General features: G+C 36.7%; 1 protein-coding gene and 1 long non-coding RNA gene across 3 annotated transcripts in view; one reads left to right on the top strand and one right to left on the bottom strand.

Annotated features, from left to right (window-relative positions):
• Positions 1–21,835, top strand: part of SLC1A3 (solute carrier family 1 member 3) — a 61,850-nt gene that overhangs the window by 6,567 nt on the left and 33,448 nt on the right. The window contains exon 3 of the mRNA XM_032096204.1: positions 12,815–12,952. Within this exon, the coding sequence (XP_031952095.1) occupies positions 12,815–12,952 (138 nt within the window). The remainder of the gene's footprint in view (positions 1–12,814; positions 12,953–21,835) is intronic.
• The window catches only part of LOC116437885, a 93,900-nt gene that overhangs the window by 44,931 nt on the left and 27,134 nt on the right, over positions 1–21,835 (bottom strand). The window contains exons 1-4 of one of the 2 annotated variants that reach the window (XR_004237521.1): positions 19,972–20,164; positions 18,382–18,455; positions 17,672–17,735; positions 16,278–16,365 (exon numbers count right to left, since the gene is read on the bottom strand). This is a non-coding gene — a long non-coding RNA (uncharacterized LOC116437885). Of the gene's footprint in view, positions 1–16,277; positions 16,366–17,671; positions 17,736–18,381; positions 18,456–19,971; positions 20,165–21,835 lie in introns of those variants that run through there. The other variant, XR_004237520.1, reaches the window with a different exon arrangement.

Raw genomic sequence — 21,835 nt, 5'->3', positions numbered from 1 at the left:
ATTTCTCACTTGAGTGAAGAAACCTTCCTAAGTAATACTCTGAAATATTTGCTATCAAAACCTTTTTTTTTTTTTTAGTATAAAATAGTTATAATTTCGGAAGGAGAAAAAAACATAAACAGACACCATAAAACTCAGAGTGACACTTAAAACTTCAGAAGAGATGATTCTTTTCAAAAGGAAGAAAATGTAGAGAAATCCAAAGAACTTTAACTCTGCTATTAAGAAGACAGCGGTAAAAGACTGTGAAATATGAACAGTATTCTAGTTTAACAGTTACTTGCAAAATAAAATAATGTTAATACATTATCACAATCCACATTTCTTACCATTCATTCTGCTGTTACTGAAATGAAACAGCAATGATTTTTGGACTGCCATACATGGCACAGAGTAACAACAATAAACTTGGCTACCTTGTGAATAACAATTAAGCATTCTGGAGAAAGCAGCTGTGCATAAATGCACAGCAAAAATGCAAAATCTGCCAAATATTGACTTACTTCTATCCTAACGCTCTAAATTGTCTAATCAGTGGACTTGATAAGTGGTGTTCAAAAATAGTATGTCTGGATGGTCATAAAACAGTCCAGAGAAACATACATTCACTGCACTTTTCATACAGATTGTCAGAAGGCAGTTGAGATTCTCAAAATTATCTCTAGAAGTTAAAAATAATTGTATTTATGTAATACTGCTTCTTAAAAGGCTATCCTGTTTTAAGGCTATCCTAGGCAAAATGCATGGCAGTAACTGCGTGAGACATTTAGGATGTAGTTTCTCAGAGAGTTTACAAGAAAATTCTCTGAATGCCATTAGAGTATGGCCATCATGCTAGGAGAAGATATGTTATAATTGAAACAGTAGTTATCTCAAAGATTCTCAAGAAAACTTTTGTGGTGACCCTGAAAGGGGACTGAAAAGACATTTCAACATGAAATAAACTAGTTTTAGGGCTTGCCAACCCTTTCCATTTTTCAGTGGACAGGGACTATATATTTTGTGAAAAGCAGCACAAAACCATAAGCAAGATGCCAATGATTTGTATGCTGAGTAAATATTTAAAATTGTTAGATCCTTACTAGCACTTGTAAAGCTAGAACAAGCTGTCATTGGAGATTAAATGCTTTTAAGCTGGCCGCAATGAAGGTGTGGTTGAAGATGGTATGTTCAGTTGTTCATGAATTCCTGAAAATTTCATTCATTTGGCTTAAACTTCTCACACAATTTCTTGAAATAGCCAGGCATCTGAAAGGTTCAAGGGATTAATGTTATACCATAGAAAAAAATGGTTTTACAAAATCCTTATCTTTTTAAGCACATTTGAAAAACTGTACAAATAAATCCAATATCAAAGAGAAATAAACAAATGGGCTACATGTCTTAGATGTTAACAAGGCTGCTACAAAAAAATAAATGCATGCATCGGGATAATTTGTACCCTACTGTAGCACAGACTTCTAGATCAGTAGCTGAGACATACTGATTTTATTTTTTAATGCCTTGTTAAAGGAAAATCAGACATTTTGGAACCACCAAAATAATATAAATAATACATATAGTCACATTAGTTGTGTAAATCCTCCAACCATCCTCCCAATTCCTTTTGTTTACTGTGCATTTCCTTAAGATTTTGTATTTCATTTCATTTTCGATTACAACCCAGTAACCTTATGGTAAGTAAACTTACAACAAGGCAGACACTGAGGTGCTGGAGCGAGTCCAGAGACAGACAATGGAGCTGGTGAAGAGTCTGAAGCACAAGGCCTGTGAGGAGCAGCTGAATGAGCTGATGGTTTTTAGCCTGGAGAAGAGGAGGCTCAGGGGAGACCTTATCACTCTCTACAATTCCCTGAAAGGAGGGTGTAGCCAGGTGGGGATCAGCCCCTTCTTCCAGGTAACACGGGACAGGACAAGAGGAAAAGGCCTGAAATTGTGCCAGAGGATGTTCAGTTCAGATACCAGGAAAAATTTTTTCATTTGAAAGGGTTGTCAAACACTGAAACAGTCTGCCCTGGGAAGCAATGGAGTCATCACCCCGGGAGATATTTAAAAGATGTATAGATGTGGCACTTAGGGATGTGGTTTAGTGGTGGACTTGGCAGTGCTGAGTTAAAGGCTGGCCTTGAGATCTTATAGGCCAGTGATCTTAGAGGTCTTTTCCAGCCTTGATGGTTCTATAATTTGATGGGATTTAGCATATTTCGTAATAGGGTTTTTTGCAGCATATTTACAATTCAGTTTAGCTGCAGCTTTTGAGCAATGAGGAAATGCAAGTGATGATAAAAAAATACTTAGTAAGGAGCTAAGAAATTTCCCCCTCCCATACTAATTTCTCCATCTCTGTTGTTCATAGAATATGCTATGGTGTCTACAAAGTATGTTAGAGAACAGCTAGGTTCCTCACCAAGAAGTTTTAAATTATTTATGGATACAACAAATGTGGTTGGAGTGAGGAAGAAAGTATGGAAGACAGCAAAAGAATAAATGGAAATTATTTCAGAGAAATTTTGCTAAAATATGGATTATTGTATTTATTATGTCGACCCATCAGACTTGAACCTGTATTGATAGTGTTTGCACTTTCAATCAACACAATGAAATCACAGTGTGTGTAACCACTTAAAATCCACACAAGAGGAATTTATTTTGACTATAGATTTCGTGAGATGTTTTAAAATCAAAAAGTCAAATAATAGGTTTGATGAGCTGTACAACAGTGAAAAGGAAAATAATTAAATGCTGGAAAAGAGGCAAAGAAAACCAGAAGGATACCAGGAGAGTCAGGACAGCAACAAAATATTACTGCTACTCATATTCCCTGGTTGTTCTCCCATGTCCTTTCTTATAACACCAGTTATATTCACCTTTTAAATTCTTGTTCAATTCTCTACATTAAAAAAAAATGCAATATATTGCTTGAAATTTGACATGTGTATATTTTCTATTGGCATGGATAGAAGACCATAAATAGAAATGGCTTGAGAGTTACAAAGTGTGTGCTTGTTTTTCACGTTTTACTGTAACTTGGCATAACTGAAAATTAATTTATCCAAAATAAAGTCTATAAAAGATGGGGCTGAAGTTTTAAGCATTATTTACACTGCAACATAATCTGGCCCCTCAAACTGGCATTTACTAAAATGCTTTGGTTTTACCATGCACAAGGGATAAATGAAAAAAAAAAGAGTAGAATTACCTTTGTATTACACCACCAATAATCAGAGAATTCTAGGAATACTGACCAAAGGTAGTGGACAAATAAGTCTACTACATATATTCTGATGTCTTTAAAAAATTTTTTGACTTGAGAATCCATACATTAAACAGACATGAATGTGCAATCAAGTCCTTCAAAGCCTAAAATGCAAGCAAAGAAAGCTATGTATGGAAACCAAATCTCAGAGCTCTGTGCCTTTGCATGCGCTAGATCTAGGAGACTGAACAGGATAACCACATGAGTCCACAACCTAAGCATGTAACTGCCTAAAACTTGCCAGGAGATACACAGACAGACAAACAAACAAACAGGTTTGCATTCTTACTCCCACTCCTTTCTGAGTCAGGACCATGCCAGACATTTTCACCCAGTGGAGATCCAGAAGCCAGAGAGTCCTCACCTTGGGAATGGTGTCAGCAGCACTTGAGGAGTTATGTTATTCCTTTCCTCTCAAAAGGCAAGTTACAGGAAGAGGGAATTCCACCATTCCTTTCGAAGCTGTGTTATTGGGCAGAGGGAAACGCAAGGCTTCTAAAGACAAATACATATGCCAAGAGAGCAAAACGCAGCATTGTGTTTAACCTAATGACTAAAATGCTCACCTATAACAGGAAGCCCCAGGCTGTGAAATGAACCTGGGAGCAAGAACAGGGACACAGGGTATCCCAAGTCCAGATAATTGTGCGCATTCTGTGTGACAGTTGTGTTCATTTGTTAGTCCCTCAGGACTTAGCCTGGAATTAGGCAAATAGGTGCTTGGGTCATGACAGTTCTGAGAAAAACACAAGCAGAATGGTGAGAACTGAGGAGTTTTCCAAATCAAATCGAGCAGTGCCCATTAACTTTATAGATTTCCAGAACTAAGCTTTTTTTATCTGGAGGGACTTTAAAGGTCACAGTTTGGACTCAGGTGCTTACTGTGTAATTAAGTATTATTCCAGGTGCAAATTTCCATTTGCCATTTTTGTGACCTTTAAGATAGGAAAATTCTACCACTCTGAATAACTCCTAACAGTGAGAAGAGAGGTGTCATTACCTATACAGAGACTACATGTAACTTAATCATCTATGCTACAACATATCTTTCAGATGAGTTAACTCACAAGAAGTAAGGCATGATATCTCTTTTTAATCAACTGAAATAAAACATTTCTTGAAATTCATGTGTTGTAAGAGGCTGTTGGCAAGTAAAGAAATAGATGAAAGGTTCTATTTGGGAATAGTTTCACAGCCATACTGAGGATTTTAGGGATGAAGTGGCTCATAATCAAACATCTAGGGACTGAAAGCATCCTAGTTATCTTTTAAAAAGATGGTAACATGATTCCATGAATTTAAGCCATGGACCCAATTTTCTTATGGAAAGAATTCACTGAACAACAAATCAAACATTAAAAGAGGTGTTAGGGTAAAGCTTACACCTGATTTGGCAAAAGTCTTGTATTCTACAACAGGAAATGTTCCCTCTCAGTCTATCCAGGTTGTTTTTCTCAGCAAAATACTGGACAAAAAAGATCCTTTGAAATCTTTTAACAAAGTCTGCCATGTGATACGTTCCATGATCCAAATAGGTCTGGCATGGGCATATCTTGATTCAACAAAATACTTAAACCTCAGTGTCAAACAAGTCATTTACAGATTTAGACTATCAGCACTAAGCTAAATTAACAGGTGTTTTTGTAGGAATTAAGAGTTGGACTAGTTCCATAGAGATATAACTGCATAATTTGAATGTCCTGCTAATGATGATACAAAACTGCATATCGAGACAGTCCAACCTAAAATGAACTCTCTGTAGTGTGTGTGCAAGCCGGAATTAAAAAAACAAAAGCAACTCTCCATATCTAACTTCAAGGTCTCTGTCAAGCTACACCAGAAGTTCCTCAGAGTAGAGCTCTGTTTTCTGTGCATGTTTGCACAAAGTTCTTGGACCCGAGTGATCTCAGTCTCACTGTCTGCGAGTTCTTAGTGCTACTATACTGTAAAAAAGACAAAGTAACATGGATGGGCAGCTGAACCCATACTAGGGAAAAGTAATATTCAGTGCTGGTAAGGTGTCAGCTTCCAGCTGAGGAAAAACAGGAAAGAAAGAAATGTAAAGGCAGGAAATGTACCCTATAAACTTTCAGAGCTTTTTATCTGTTTTGATCTATATTTTGTGGGAGTAAATACAACTTTTAAAAAAAACTTTAGTCAAGAATGTGAAGCAGCAAAGTAAAGCAGGCATAAAAGAAATAGTTATTATAGTAACTTTGTAAAGTACCAAGTAGTACCATAACACTAAATACTACTTTATAAAATAGAATCTGACATATATTGTGAATGCCTGAGCTTTTGTATATGCATAGTAAGAAATTATTCCTATATTTTCATGGAATTCTTTGTTATTTTTTGCATCAAAAGTATTTTTTAATGTAGTTCAGAGACTAACAAGAGTACATAAACTAGGCATAGTTTGTCTTTCAATGAAGTCTCTTGTCTGAGGATGAAATCAGGAATAATGTCCCTATTCCATTAAGAACAGTCTGCTTCAGTGCCAGCAGTGAAAACTCCTCTTCGTTCCAAATCCTCTACTAATGCCCTGCAATTACTTGTCTTAAAAATAAAATTTGAAAAAAAGAAAAAGGAGAGAAATCAGAGATGACAAACAAGGGATAAATACAGAAACAGTTCAAGGAAAACAAGTGAAAAAAAAATTTAAAACATTTAAAGGCAAACAGAGAAGTTGAAGTTGGATAAAAAGAGACCAATTTTTTGGACATGTTCTCAAAGGAAGAAAATTACCTCCTAATTGGGGAAGACAGGCAAATGAGCCAAACAACTAGAGACAAAAGGGAAAAAGTGTATGTCTAACACTAGGGCAAAGAAATAGCAAAGGACAAATTTCAATGATTTCTAAAAAGCCTTTTTAACAACACTCAGAAGCTGTTATAGCCTCAGATTTGGTGTCCATTTTAGGCAGTATCTGATCCAATTGTGGTTTTACTCATTGCTTAGTTACATCAGTTCTTACAGCTTCAGACTCTCCTTTCCACTTGCATGCCTTCTGGCCACAAAATCAAAGAAGATTCTGTGGCTGCAAGCAAAAGCATCATGCAAGTGCCCAGCCGTAGCTGTGAATTTGTTTTGGGAATTCAGGCTCCTCCAGAGTGGGGCAGAAGATGGCAGGCAGAGTGTTTTACTAATTTTGAGTTGGGAATTAAGTGCCCATGTATATCTGTAAATCTAGCTCTGAATGCCCCCAATACACATTTATTATAAAATGCCTCTGCGTCTTTGCAAATTGTAACTGAATACTGGTGTTAAAAGCCTGGTATGGGTCTTCTGGGAAAATAATCTCTCTTACAGGATAAAGCAAACCCTCGGGGCCAAGTTCAGGGAGCAGGTGTTCTTGAGGTACTGTGTCTGCAGGGCTGTGGCTCTGTATCTCCCCAGCACAGCTGTGAGCACTATGGCACTCCTGTGGCCCCTGAGCAAAGGTAACACAAGGACTTCTCTTCTGGTCCAGTGGGCAATTCTCTGACATCAACGTGACTCTTACTTTGCTATACACTTGCTTTTCTCTGGACATGTCCCTTTTTGCAGATCCCAGATCTTTTCCAGATCCCAGTCATGTCTAGGATATCTAGCTCTTCCACACTATTTCTCCCGTGACTCCTCTCACGGTATGTCTCAGGCAAAGGAGAGGTAGCTGCTTGTGTTCAAATTAACCCATATTCCACCTTAATAAAGATTCTAATAGAGTAGCTTGGAGCACAGGTCCTTAAGCTCTCTGCTACAATGTCATAATGCAGTTAAAACCTGGTATTTAACCTGGTTCAACAAAATAGTTTCAAAGGGAACATACCTTCCTACCTACATAAGAAAAACCAGAAAGTAAGGAAGGAGGGGTGATATATCAGATATACCAGGGGGTGAAGATTCAATATAAAATTACGAAACAAAAACTATGAAAATCAAAGTCATGCTGAGCAAATTGTGTGATTCTTGTGGCAAGCAAGGAAAGAAATTAAGAAATGGATTTTGTCGGCAACTTGAAGTATTTCTTATCACTAGAGAAGTAATTTACCTGTTTGTCTCAAGTAAATACAGTTGTAGACTTATCTGAAACTGGCTGTTAGAAGAAAGGTGTCAGAACAAAATGGTAAATTAACCAGAAACAAATGACCCAAAGAACAAAAGCAGTCATTCCAGAGCTCTGCAGGAACATAGGAATGAAATGGCTGCGCAGCTAACAAAAATATACAATGCCCCATTAAACTGGTAGAAGCTTGATTCCCTTCATGGCTCTTGCCCAATTGTTGTTATAGAACAAAATGTTATCTGCTTGCTGGTTACAAGATTTTCTGGAACTGGACCATTAACAGCTGTTAGTCTAGAACAGCCTTTAACTCAGTGTAAGGTATTCTTTTTTCCAATTATTTTTGAAGTTTTCTATTTCCTGCTGAAAAAGCAAAGGTAATTCTGTACCTCATATACTAAAGAAAAGGGTATTGATATGGACCTCATTTTATAGTGTTCTGAGATTTACAGTAAAAAGCAGAAGTGTATATAACTCTCAGTGGTGTGTTCTGATTGAACTGGCAAGCACTGATAAAGAAAAAGCACTTCTTGCACCATCATTGATATAACACATAGTAATTTCCTCTTGAAATATGTTTAAGTGATATTTGGTCAATTGAGAATGGCAACTGTCAGAATTTTGTACTGCTTGCTTGAAAACACAGCAGAGAGTGTGGGCATTGTAAAAAATGTAAGCTTGAAATAATTGTATGGTCTTAATTCCTGTGTGATTCTGAAATAAGATAGAGACCAGAAGCTCGTAAGATTTCATTTCAATAACTTAGTCTTAAAATAATGAATTATTTGAAGTAATGAAAAAGGCAATCCTTTCTCTTTATTAATTTTTTATATATAATTCTTCTAAGTGGGCCAGAAGTATAGACTTAAGCTTCCCTAAAGTTCTTGCATGAATGTTTAGATGTAAGTAAAGTCCCATCTTCCTTCTTCTAAGAGTTATGGTTCGGGGGTTTTTTTAATTGATGTGTTGTTTAAACTCGTAGGTAGGTCTGCCACCCATTTCATATATGCAACACAAAGAGTCATGTGAAGGAGCCTCCATTATTGTGACACCAGGGCATTTTTGTGACACAATTGAGGACTTCATTTTATCCAAGGATAATTTTGAACCTCATTTTCAAATTCAATTAAGGAAATTGTGTGAAATTTTTTTTTTTTTTTTAAAACCAGCTATCTCCATAACATATCTGTTCCAAAAAATATTACAGAACAATTTTTGTCTTGCTACTTCAGACCCTGATTTTATTGCTTACTTCATCACACTTTGATGCTAATCCATTTAAGACATTTTTCATGGAAGGTTGTGTGTTTCTTAGACATACAAGTATATCCATAGTTTTTAAAGCCTGACACGAAGACTTTATTTTTTCCTTTCTGGTACCCAGCATCTAGAACTGAAGACTGTAGGCCATTCATCAGTGTGTTCCTATTTTTGGAATAAGGAATTCCAAAACATACCTACAATTTTGCAATTTCCATGCCATTACCCTAACTGCCAGAATTATTTTCACCTTCTGCTCCTTGCAAGTTTTAAATACCCTCTTCACTGTAGTCATACATATTGAATTTTATTTTGAACATCTACACTGGTATAAAATCAATGCAATAAAATGGTTTATCTTGTTAGATTGTTCTGATTGTCATCAGGATTATCTACAAATAAATTTTTCCATAAACTTAACTGTATCACTGACAAGAATAGCTCAAAAACCCATTTATAACTCTAAACTGATTTGCTTTTTCATTATGAACTGTGTACATTATTTAACAATGTTTCTGTTATACACTGTACATACGTATAGAATTCAGCTTGTTAAGTTAAACAGGCACTACTAATTTTTGTCCAGAAAAAGCCTAAATTCTGTTGATAAATCTACTCTTTCCTGCAGTGCAAAAATGGTACACTATTAACCATTTGAGAAGTCAGGCTCTGATAGTGTTGATTAGCTGATTTTTTCTGTTACAAAGGGTAGACAGAAACCTGCACAACAGGTTGTGAGAGCTTGTTTCACACAAGGCTTTGTCTCATTACAATTTTCAGAATTAACCTGAAACTTGAAACTTTTACTGAGAAAAACCGCTTCCAATATTTAGCCTTCCCAGTCTTGGTCATGAACGGTACTAAGCACTAAAACTCCTGCCACACACAAAGCAGATAGTTGATGGAATACTGCACACCTCCCAAAGGTTTAGTGCCTCCCGCAAGGCCTTGGTTCAGGACTTTATTTTGATGCTTTGTCATTGCTCCTATTTTTAAATCATCATTATATGCTGCTATCTCACTATTTCAAGCCTGTGAATGTTGGTTCCAAGAAGCTAATTCAAAGAAGACAAAGCTACCTTGCCAAATTTAACTTTACTGTTTCAAGAATTTTGTTAATTCGACTTTATCAGATGGGATATTATACCCACTATCTAGTTATTCAAACTCGGAACAGAAAATGAAGTTCAATCTTAGTTTATTCTAAGATCGAGAGGGACTGGTAAAATCATGCTGCTCTGCATTGATTATCAAACGCTACAAAAAGGAAATAATTTGCTTAAATTTCTTCTTGAGCTACTAAGACGACTGTGTGAATACAATCAATTTTCAGAATTATCTGTGAAACAACTGCTACTGTGTCTATATTTCAAGCAGGTAAACTGAGTCAGAGAAGAGTTCTCATGTCTTGGACATGACTGCATACAAATCAATAGCAGTGCTAAGATTGAGGCTGAAGAATTAGTAGCTGTTGTGTGTTGACCCATTTCAACATAATGCACTACCAGGGCACATTTTTTTCACATTGCAGAAATTCCTTCTGTAAACTGCAGTGCTGGGCAACCCTGTAATTACGCATAGAGCATGTTAGGATAAAAAAAGACAATAATTTTTGGCTCAACAGGTTTACATGGCACTTCAAAAACTCACTCTCACTACCAATAATATTCATTCAAACAGCCAACTTAGGTCACTTGGATGTACTGCTTGGATGGCAGTGGAACAGATAATCGAGCCCTTATAGCATAGCATAAGGACTAGTTCTTATAGCAGCCTCAGAAACCCTTACCAACCCCAGTGAGGCTTTGTACTAGTGCAGGGATTAATTCATGTGGAACTAATTGCAGGACTGTGGCCTAAGTAAGAAACCGGTCTAGCTCTATTTGCTTGTTACCCAGTTGTCAAAATGTAGTGCTCATTAAGTGCAGAAACAAAAGATCCAGATGGATTCTTTATATCTGAGAAATGTGTTTCTCATACAAAAAGAAAATAATGAGTATCTCAGCAGCAGAACTTAAAACTTTGTTGAAAAGAAGAGAAACTCTTAGGCAGGTCTCTTAAACGAGTAATTCAGATGCCCTTCTTCTACGCATTTTATGATGTAATTTTACCTAAAAAATAACAACTTATGCAAAATGCACTTTAGCTACCTGAACATAAATGAGACTAAACTAAATGCCTTCCAGTCCTGCCACTCTCTTCCATAACGTGAACTCCATGCTTGGTGCCATTTGCATTTTAATCACTTTTCTCCCTGTCCTGTAATACTGTTCTATTTTCTGTTCTGTGCAAGATATTTCTCAACTCCTCTAGCTTAACCAACCTGCTGAAGTCCCTAAATCATGATAAGACAAGCAGAGGTCACTGAATTGAGAGTCACAGCTGTTTTCTTTCACCAGCAGATGTCAATAATCTAGTGTAGGAGGCATGACAGCATATTTTAGCTAGCAAAATTTGACATGAAGATATTATCCACTCTACAGAACTACCAATCAAAAAATCTTTAAATTAAAGCAAAACCACAAAGTGATTAAGAATTGGAACTAGAGTTGTCAAAACTGTTGAATGTTACAGCTCTTTCAGGATGTACTAAAGTTCTAACAAGATCTAGAATTGAGCTAGAATGCTCTGCTGCCTATTACTGAGGAGCAGTTTCATAAAACATTTTAGGAAATCTGAGTCTGCCTATCTTTCAAAAAGGGCAATCCCAGTCTTCGCCAAAGTGCATTTCTATCAGTGAAATACCAATACCTGTGTAGCCATACAAAATAGTTGCCTCAAGGAATTGACCTGGCTAAAAATTGACCCAGTAAAATAAATTCTGATCCAGCTTTCTACACAGTCACAGTTAACCAAAATGCCAGTCCTAGACAGCTGGGAAGACCATGGAGTCATGAACGGAGAGATAGTTTGAGTTTCACCATCTGTATGGTTAATGTGTTCCAGATAAAGCCATTGAGTTATTTGGCTGGGTATAGAAGACCTACATCAGACAGGCGCCAAGCCATTTAACAACTGCAAATTGCAACTAGTCATGCCAGCTGACCAAGTAACTAAATAAATATGCAAACAAAGCTGTTGGTGGCAAGTACAGGGCAAAATCTTCAAAGTTGTAGCTGGGAAATTTAGGTTGCCACACGTCAGCGCATCTAAGGCTTCCATTTGTAAATGTATTTCAAGCATCATTTATCTGTTCCCAGCAAGATAAATGGATCCAGGCATTCCCTTGCTCCTGTCCCTCAGGCATTGAAACCCACCACTTAATTATCCAGTAAGGCCTTCCAATGCTGATCATCTTCTTCTTTGCAAGTATCAGTATTCCTGAAGGTAAGCGTGTGTGGAGCTGCTTACCTCCCACTTCTTTTTGACTACAAAAAGACCAAACCACAAAGGGATTCTCAAATATGTCTGTCCTGGTTATCCCTTTCAATCTGAAGCACATCTGCAGGACCAGGCCCCACAGAGTAAACAGGCACGGACAAGACTTCTGAAGACTGCTAGTTAGTATGTGTATGCATTGCGTATATGACTACAGTCAAAATCCCAGAATTCAAGACACTTGGCCACAGTAGCTGGGATTGTTTCCTTTTCATTAGCACTCAAGATATATACCTTTGACAGTAATCCTGATTTTAAAAAATAGCAGCACAAAAATCCTTCTGAATAACTGTTCTGATTCTGGCCAGGAGAGGGTTAGTTTTTGCAGTAGCCAGGAGGGGGCTTGGCTAGGACCCAGAGGTTATTCTATACCACCCAACATCATTTTTGGGGCGAGGGGAAGGGGCCCCTTCCGGGTCTTGGAGCACGTTGGGGATTTCTGCATGGTGAGCACTTGTGTGTGAATCGTTCGCCTCCTGTACACTTTGTTATTAAAATTATTACTGTTCTTTTTCTTATTTCATTGCTGTCTCTAGTAATTGTTCTTATCTCAAGGCATGATGTCTACATGTTGTGCCTCCAGTTCTCCTCTCTATCCCACCACAGGGGAGGGAGCAGGGAACTGAGCAAGCTACCCATGGTTTGCAGTGTTTCACTGGGAGCACTAAATTGGGAACACTGTTCCGAAACCATGACAATAATTTCAAGTTTTCATTAGGACTACTCATAGTAGTAGATGATACTGGAGAAAGTAAATCAGTGTAGTAAAAACTGTTACAATTAGATATGTCAAGTAAGTACTCTACAGATGGTCATGTTCAGATGTTACTACTACTTTAAAAGACTGAGTAATGATATCTTTTTCCTCCCTTCAGGTGTAATCCTGGGATTTTCTCTTCGATCATATAAGATGAGCTATCGGGAAGTGAAGTACTTTTCGTTTCCAGGAGAACTACTCATGAGAATGCTGCAGATGCTGGTCCTGCCACTAATTGTCTCCAGTTTAGTCACAGGTAAACAAAAACAAAACAAAACACACCCATATTTTTCTCTTCTTTTAAATAATTTTATAAAGATGCACACACCAAAATCTAAAAAGTAACCATTCTATATCCTATAAGTGCTATTACCTGCAGAAGGACACTGCATTGCTATTGCTGGTTTAGAGACAATGTAATAAGACATTTGAATTAATAAACAGAGAAACTGAAAGATGTTTTTCTGAATTCCAAGACAGACTAACTGTACAAGTTACTATATGTGGCTGCTATGAAACTGACTCTGTACTCCACTCTCTTCCCTTACTTTCTGAACAGATATTTCCTCCGCAATGTCCTATTGTTATCAAAGATAACATATCTCAAAAACACACTGCCAAAACCCAAGAAAGTTGAAACTGTGCAATAACACATGCCTGTAACCACAGATATGTAAAACATCTGTCTGCCTCCTCGTGTTCCAGCAACAGATTAGAAAAAATGGAATCCTATCATAGAATGGCTTGGGTTGGAAGGGGCCTTAAAGGGCATCTGGTTCCAACCGTCCTGCCACGGGCAGGGACACCTTCCAGTAGACCAGATTGCTCAGAGCCACATCCAACCTGTTCTTGAACACTGCCAGGGATGGGGCATACGCAGCTTCTCTGGGCAACCTCTGCCAGTGCCCCATCACACTTAGTAAAGATTTTATTCCTGAGATCTAATCTAAACCCACCTTCTTTTAGTTTAAGCCATCTCCTCTTCTATCACTACAAGCCCTCTTATAGGCCCTTCAGGTACTGGAAGGTGTTCTAAGGTCTCCCTGGAACCTTCTCTTCCAGGCTGAGCAACCCCAATGCTCTCAGCCTGTCCTCATGAGAGAGGTACTTCAGCCCTCTGATCATTTTCACGACTTCCTCTGGACCCACTCCAATGAGTCCGTGTCCATTGGTGATAGATGGGATAGAATGGAAAGTTTGGAAGAAACTTAATTCCATCAGTTCTGTTTAGTTGTTTTCTGGTCAGCACCTCTATTAAGCTTTGAGCACTCTTTACCAAGTTGTTCCTCTAACTAGTGATATATTTAATTTCTTATGATCATATATGCCTTGGCATTCCACCCAAGGTTCATGGAAGACCTCTCAGATTTGTTATGAATGTTCAGGATGTACCTGTGATGTATTTATTTTATCACTTACCTGAAGAAAAGAAGGCATGGATTTTAGTCTATCAACAAATCAGCTTGGAGAACTTAATCAAAATCACCCACCGTGCAGTCCTAGGATCTAAAACAGCAAATACACTACCTTGATTGACAGAGGATCCAGAGACTATAAGTTGTTTTCTATTTAATTGATTGTCAAATATGTTATTATTAAGATCTCTTAAAAATGCAAATGAGCACAGACTCATATCTTCACAGAAACCAAAAGTGTGTGTATGAGTATAAGGTGTTAATGCAACAGCAGGAAACTAGGGTATTCACAGTAACAAAACTGTTTGCCTTCTCATATTCCAAAGAAAAAGTGAAGTTTGTTTCTGTACACACACATTATATGGATACTGAAAATTAAATGAACCCTGAAACTAGGGAATGATTTGTAAGTTTTGTAGGGGAAATGATGGCAGGTTTTATTCCCAACCAGGGCATAATTCTGTTACATGTCATACTTTCTCCCATCTTCTTGTCCCTTTCACCTGTAGAACTCCCTGGGTTGGCAGGACACTGATAGAAGAACCATTAAAAGTAGCAAAGGAGAGACTTTTACCCTTTTTCGATGCCAACTGAGACTGGCACTGCTGCTCAATTTTGCAGGATGAATTCTTGCAGGAGAATTTAACGGTTGAATTCTCAATTCCTTATAACTCTGCAATCATACTGGTTCTCTCAGAGAGCTCAAGGTAAATTAGGAAACTAGGCAGATCACCCTATACAAGGATTTGAATGATTTTTAACAATCTAAGTAGAAACACAGGTAAAGATCAGGAAATTACCTTAGAGACTCACAAGCATCACAAGGAGCTGGACTTTTGATAAAACAAGTTCATTTGCTGTGTCACCAGGTCTCAGTAGAGATTTTGTGAAACATCAGAAAAAAAAGTTTCCAAGTAATCCTATTCTGAAAAGAATCTTCATTCTCTGGATTCAAACAATACCCCTCTTTTTGATGTGTTTTTTCTTTCCCTTTAAAACCCTTTATCCTTTTTTAAGCCTTTTTTTCCGTAACAATCAATTCCTTTATTATAGACAGGCATCTGGCAGAGAGAAATCTTATCCATCGGTAAGATTTGTCCTATTATCATACAAGTGCCTTGTAATATTAAATGGATTATACTTAGAGTTTCCCTTTGAAGTAGAGACAGTAATTTTCAAGGTGAATAACAACATTTTAAACTTCTTGAGTTGGGTAGGGAACAATCAAAGAAAACTCAATGCAATTCACTGATAGCAGATATAATTTCTTTTTTAAAATCATTCAGTACAGCAGGACTATGCCCTTTTTCATGGGAATAAAATACTTTTCCGAGTTTATTCTAAAAACTGTGGAAAAAAACCTGTTTTCTACCCTGAACAATACCTCATTTAGCATACAAACTGTTTTTTAAAAGGGATGTTTTTACGTTTTTGCTGCAGAACTCTCACACACAAATGAACATACAGGCATTACTGAATATCTAAATAATAATTAAATATAACCTATATAGGTGTACTACTGTGCCATTTGATGTATGGTTGGATTCTTTTTTTACACATTATATAATTAATTGGATAAAAGTCTAATACTTCTCAAGCCAGTCTTAAGACCATTCAGTATCCTTAAGCCAAATCTCTTATTTCCTGTATTTTGTTTGGCAAAGCATAGTGGATGCCTCTTAACTAATTTAGAAGTGACTCCTCCAGGTCTTCATGCTGATAACATACTTGCTTCTTCCAATTGTCAATTATTTGAATAATACTTTGCTGTGTCTCCTAGACATGATATTCTGGGTTTCCTTTTGTATTTATGCAAGAGTGATGGATGTAACTGTGGCAAAACCATAACCTATGGTCTCTGTGGTATTAGAAATAGGCTGGGGATGGTTACATTCCCTTGCGAATTTTGTGAATGTCAAAGAAATTAGAATAAAATCAAACTAATAGTTAATGGGCTATTGTATTAATAAAAGATAAATTGTGAAAATGAAGACTTCTGCTATACAGGTGAACAGTTCTGATGGTTATTCACAGACCTCAGGAAAATAAACTATCCAAGGTGAAGTCAACCTAGTAATATTTCTTTACCCCTTGTTTTCGTATTTAATGAAAGAAGCAATGTAGGATCATTCAGAGGCTTTTAGTCACCTTTGCCTTATGACTTACCATCATTGCACACGGTTCAAGCAGGTATGCAGCTTTCTCCATGAGATTCTATCTTCTGATGTGTGTGTTACCAGGCATGTACTAACATCTACTTGGGAGAAAATGGAGGTTACTTGCATACCATTCACTATCTTTTAATGTTTATAGGAAAATATGATTATATGCATGTCTATTATTTATTTTTGTGGTCTAGACATAAATTCAGCTGTCGGGCTTTATTGTCTACAGTCTTTAAAATGAGAGAACTCCTAAGTCAGCATTCCCAATTGGGATCTCATATAAAGTCAAAGGCAAAATTAAAACATGGTGTATGAGAGGCAATATAAATAACCAAATAAATAGATTAAATTCCCATTTGGATTGTATTATTGCCAAGTCTTTAATATTAATTTAAATATGAATTCTTATACAAACAGAGGACTGAAAATTTTGCTCTGTTTTGAATTTGCAGCAGTTATACAAGAAAAAATATTTTATGCTTTCTCATTTCTTTACAGCTTGAAGCATCTGACATTAAAATTGACACAGTTATTTTAAAATACACATTGTCCCTAAAAGGTATATAAAATAAATATGTATGCATATGATAACAATTCAACTCATCATGAAATTGGCAAAGCTGGAGAAAATTGCATCAGCAATAAGAGTACTATGCATTAGTATTTTTTGAGCTGTTATAGCAAGATGATAATGAAATTGAAATTCCAGTCCTTAAAACTAGCCCACAATTTTTTTTCTGTGAGTTTCAGGTATTCACTGAATATAATGTTGTCACAATGAGGTATCTTTTCATAACAAAAACATTTATTTCCTGAAATCCCTTCCACAAGAAAGATTCACAGCCAGTCTTTATAAAGAGCACAGTTTGAACATAACATTTATGAGAAATATTAAAGCTAGAGAAATTTTATAAGGGTTATGTGCAAATATTTTCACAATTCTAGTCACAGTTCAGTTTAACAGACAGGTTGCTTTTCCTTCCACAAAATTGTGAGAGCTTGGAATTTAGTTTTTACAGAGACCACTATTTTTAAATGCAAGTGAACAGGGATTAAATTCTGTGCTATTCTTTCAAATATCTTTGTCTGGTAAATTGTAACAAAGCATTAAAAGCCCATTCAAGGCCTGACACTAATTTTTCCTGCACATTGCAGAGACATTAAGTCTACAGTTTATTTAGTAACACACATCCAGATAGTGAAGGAGAATAGGAGTATAGAAACAGTGAAACTGAGGTCTGCTGGCTCACCAAGGATTACACAGCAATTATAGAATCAAGCAAAGATTCCATTTGTGAATACCAATACAACACACTGTGCACTAGACAATACCGCTTGTCCAAACTGTTGATGGGAGTAACACTAACGTGGTGCAAATGAGTCTTAACCACTTACCAGGATTTTGTGTGCAAGATTCTGTACGAACACAGATGGTGAGTCTCCTTCCAAAAAAAGAAGGCTGTATGGAAAAACAGTGTAAAAGGATGAGCAGAGAAGATTTACTTCAAAGAGGAAGAGCATTTTAACATGCAGATTGCATAATGTCTTCGTTTATATTCACTCCTCTTTCTAATTCAAATAATAACGTAACTTTTGCTAATGGGTTCTGGAAGACACAGAAGCTTCCCTGCCTCTATCGGGTTTCAATAACTGTTGACAACACTGAGTACTGCAGGAGACACAAGTGATTTTGCTTGGGGCAGACTCAGAGACATAAGGTTTTGCCCCGAAACTTTATCAAAATGTTCATAGTAGTTACTGCCACAAAAACTATAGAAAGTATTGACAAAGAGCAGAAAGCGGGAATTTCCATGAATGGATGCTTCCTAACTAGCCTCAGATGTGCGTACAATGCTTTTGATTTCAGCTATCGAAGGAATGCAATGAACGGTGCTTGCTAAAAGCATTCAGTAAGCAATAAAGGCTATCCCCTCAATGAGATAAAATAAAGGCACACAAAGTCACTCAAGTAATATAACAAAGCACTCTCAGGGTTCACAACTAACAGACAAGTTGTAGCTGCAGTTGCTTAAAATTGCCTACAATGAAACAACTGTAATGTTCAAACAACTGAATTTGAGGTATTCTCCAGGTCACTCCCTTACTTAAGTCAGGAAAAACGCAGCATCTGGACATTAACATATTCAATTGCAGAAAGGCAGTTTTTTCCCAGTGCTACCTGTGGATGCAAAATGTGGAAAGTCAGTGTTGTGAGATGTTGTGTAACCTTAGGCAAATCATGTTTTCCTTTTGTATCTCTGCTTTTTTTCTTCCTTCAGATGTAGTGCTGGTGAAGTGTTGTTTGGGGTTTTTTTATAGCTACTAGGCAGAAAAGAATATGACTACATGTGATGGAAAACTCAGCAGATGCATATAGCTATTTTAGTTATATATATTTAGGATTTAAACTAGGTTGTATGACAGGGGACTGTGATACAATGGCTCAGCCTCCCACATCCAGATAGCAGATGTACACTGCCTTCTGTAAAGACATAATTCTAGAAAACAGTCTAATGTTATTACAGTTAAGAAATTAAGCTTTGTATTTGCCTTTCTAACATTGAAATGAGACAGTAAACAATCCATCAAGTGTAACTAGATGCAAATGCTATCAATCATATCAAACCCCTATCCTCTAGTAGTTTTTTTCATTTTGGCTCTGGCAATCTCCTTTATTAACATATTAAATTAGTAGCAGTAAACACAAAGGGCCAGAATTTCTCTTTTACTCTCTTAACCCCTCACATCAGAGCACAACAGAGGTGTCTGGCATAAAGAGACTTGTGCATTACCTCTTCAAAAAAGAGGCTGTGAAACCAACATGTGTCTAGGTTTGTGAATCAGTAGTGCTTGAAGCTTCTAAGTAGCTCCTGTGTTCTCCTGTCTACTGGCTGAGAAGTGTACTGTGGAAAAAAGGCTGTCACCTACTACAAGGTCCCAGGTGCTGTCTCCTATCAGCTACAATATTTATGGTAATTTCAACAGATGGAAAGTCTCTCATTCAGGCAGAACAGACCTGTGGAGCCAGTTATCGTTATCTCAGGAAAAAAAGAAAAGGAGAGACCTAGCAGTAATTCCCTTTAATTCATTCTGCCAGAACAGACAGATAACCAGTGCCTCTGAAACCTCTTACTACTTACAGTTAAGCTGGAAGGTGAAAGCATTAATAAAAGTCAGTCTTACGCTGCTATGTTTAAGAAAAGTTTAAGAAACACAGTGTTCCTGATTCAGTTCATACAGTTCATACACAAAATCCAAGCAGTTAAGCAGTTGTTTGGTCAGTTTAGCTGAACCGGAGCAATGTATCCATTTTCCAAATTCTAAAAATTGGCATATTTTCTGATTTTCCCAAAATTCTGATTTTGGCAAGGTCTAAAGAAAGAATTTTAGAAGTCAGAATAATAAATAGTCACCAAGTCAATAAAAAGTTTTACACTGATCTCAGCTGACTCCAGTTATAGGGGAAAGAATTAACAAATTCTCTCTGAACAAAGCACTTCCTAGATCGTCAGTGCATTTGAGCTGCCTATGTGCTTGTATTAGGATCTCTCTGCAGAGGAATCCTGTAGATTAAGCCTCTATGAGTAGTATTAAGCCTCTATGAGTAACCAATCCATGGACATCCCAGGAGTGTATTATTTTTTCATTTATGACTTTCTTTTAATAAATAAAATATTATTTTAAAAGTAACTTACCTTCTTTTTAGGCAACTCTTCCCTCTCCCTTCTCCCACCCAAAGCTTTATAAGCATGTCGACATTGTAAAAGCTGAATCACACAGCAGCTTTAATTTTATGCACTTGTACATTTCATGCACACATGAGTTCATGCATTCATGTAGGTATTTGCATATGCAATTTACATAACTGGATGACACAGTTATTTAATTTGAACATCCACCTACTTTTTCACCCAAATAAAGGAAAACTCATGCTATATTTGTGTGTGTCCAAAATAGAGACCCTCTTAAAATGTGGGCATATAAATTGCTAAGTTAGTAGGGATCCAGTTATCTTGTAAACAGAATAACCTGTTGGGTTTGGCCAATTGAAGAAACATTACAAATATTGATCCATGTTCAGAAACAATTCATCTCAGACTAGAATCTTTATGGTAGATTCAGGCCAACGGCAGCTAAAAATATACAAACACAAAACAGTAACATAACTATTATAAAGACCTTCCCTTCAGTACCTGTATTTCTGTGTAAAAAAAAGGTCTGGCATATAACTTTCAAAAATCATTATTTGTATAGGCACTCAAAGGTGAAGAAATTGGAACCTTTTTATACTGTTATATTCCACAGCCTTTAAGGGAATGTGGGCAATATATGTTTCATAATTATGCCACGCATTTCTGAAATATTTTGGACAAATATTTTCAAAGTTAAAAAACTGAGTTTAAATAGCAGGCAGCTACATTAAAAAAAAAAAAAGAAGAAGGAAACCAGGTAGTTTAGGAAGCATTCAGCACCTAGAAACATCAACTTTCATGTCAAAACACAGAAGAAATGATGTGCAGATTCTGAGCATGCTGACAATCAGTTAGGAAACAAACTATACCCAGCATTTTGCAAGGCATGGATGTTAGAAAATCATAATGAAATGTCATGAGTATTTGTACAAAAAATATATCTTTGGGTGGAACCTCTTCCTCAAAAACTGCTATGTATCTTAATCTGTGCCAATACTAAAAGCAAGGACTTCAGAAAGGTTCATAAAATTAAATTATAACTCATTATTTCTGAACCATTTCTGAAGCAATTTGGCAATAGGGGATACACAGAAATCTATCTTCACAAGAGCATAAGAGAACAATTCTAAGTGAATTCTTAGTCAGATCTGACTAAGAATTAAAATGCAATAGCAGCAGAGATTAAATTCCTGCATAAAATGACAGTCTGTATAAGATAACATTTGATTATACCATAAAAAAGAAAACTTAAGAAGACAAAGAGCATCCAAAAGCAGAAAATACACAGCAGTGTGGTTTTTGAAGTCTTAGGCTCTGTGAGCAGCAGTGCACAAGCAGCAGGGGTGTTCAAGAACAAAGTCTGCAATAACTAAATATAGTGAAACTAGAAAACTCCTCTAAAATAATTCAATTTTGCTAGTGGTCCTTAACTGAAGGCTGATTTAAACTTCATTGCAAGTATAACTTCAGCTGCTGCCCAAAGTATTGAGTAACAGGTTGTTATACTTTTATTCAGTTTGCATTCTGCATGCGATTCCAGCTGAATTGACAATAGGGAGCAACCTCCCACCCTCAAAGATTTAGTTTTGCTTTTATGTCTTAGTTCAAATGCATAACATCAATACTTTGCTTCCTGACAAAACAAAAATCAAAAACTGTTGAACGAACACATAAGAATTAAAGCATCTTGCCTGAGCACTGGTGGACCATTGTAAAACCACAGTCTCCTTTTAACATTTTAGTGGAGGGCAGAGGGACTGAAAATATATTAAAGAAAACTCAAAACACTTTTTTGAGTTTAATACGAATATGTGTTGGTTACAGAAAAACAGCAGACCCGAAAATGAAAAAACTCAAAAATACTACA

This window comes from Corvus moneduloides, chromosome Z, assembly GCF_009650955.1.
Source record: "Corvus moneduloides isolate bCorMon1 chromosome Z, bCorMon1.pri, whole genome shotgun sequence".
Taxonomy (NCBI): domain Eukaryota; kingdom Metazoa; phylum Chordata; class Aves; order Passeriformes; family Corvidae; genus Corvus; species Corvus moneduloides.
The sequence above is the reverse complement of the archived record's forward strand: the minus strand, read 5'-3'. Positions and strand labels throughout refer to the sequence as shown.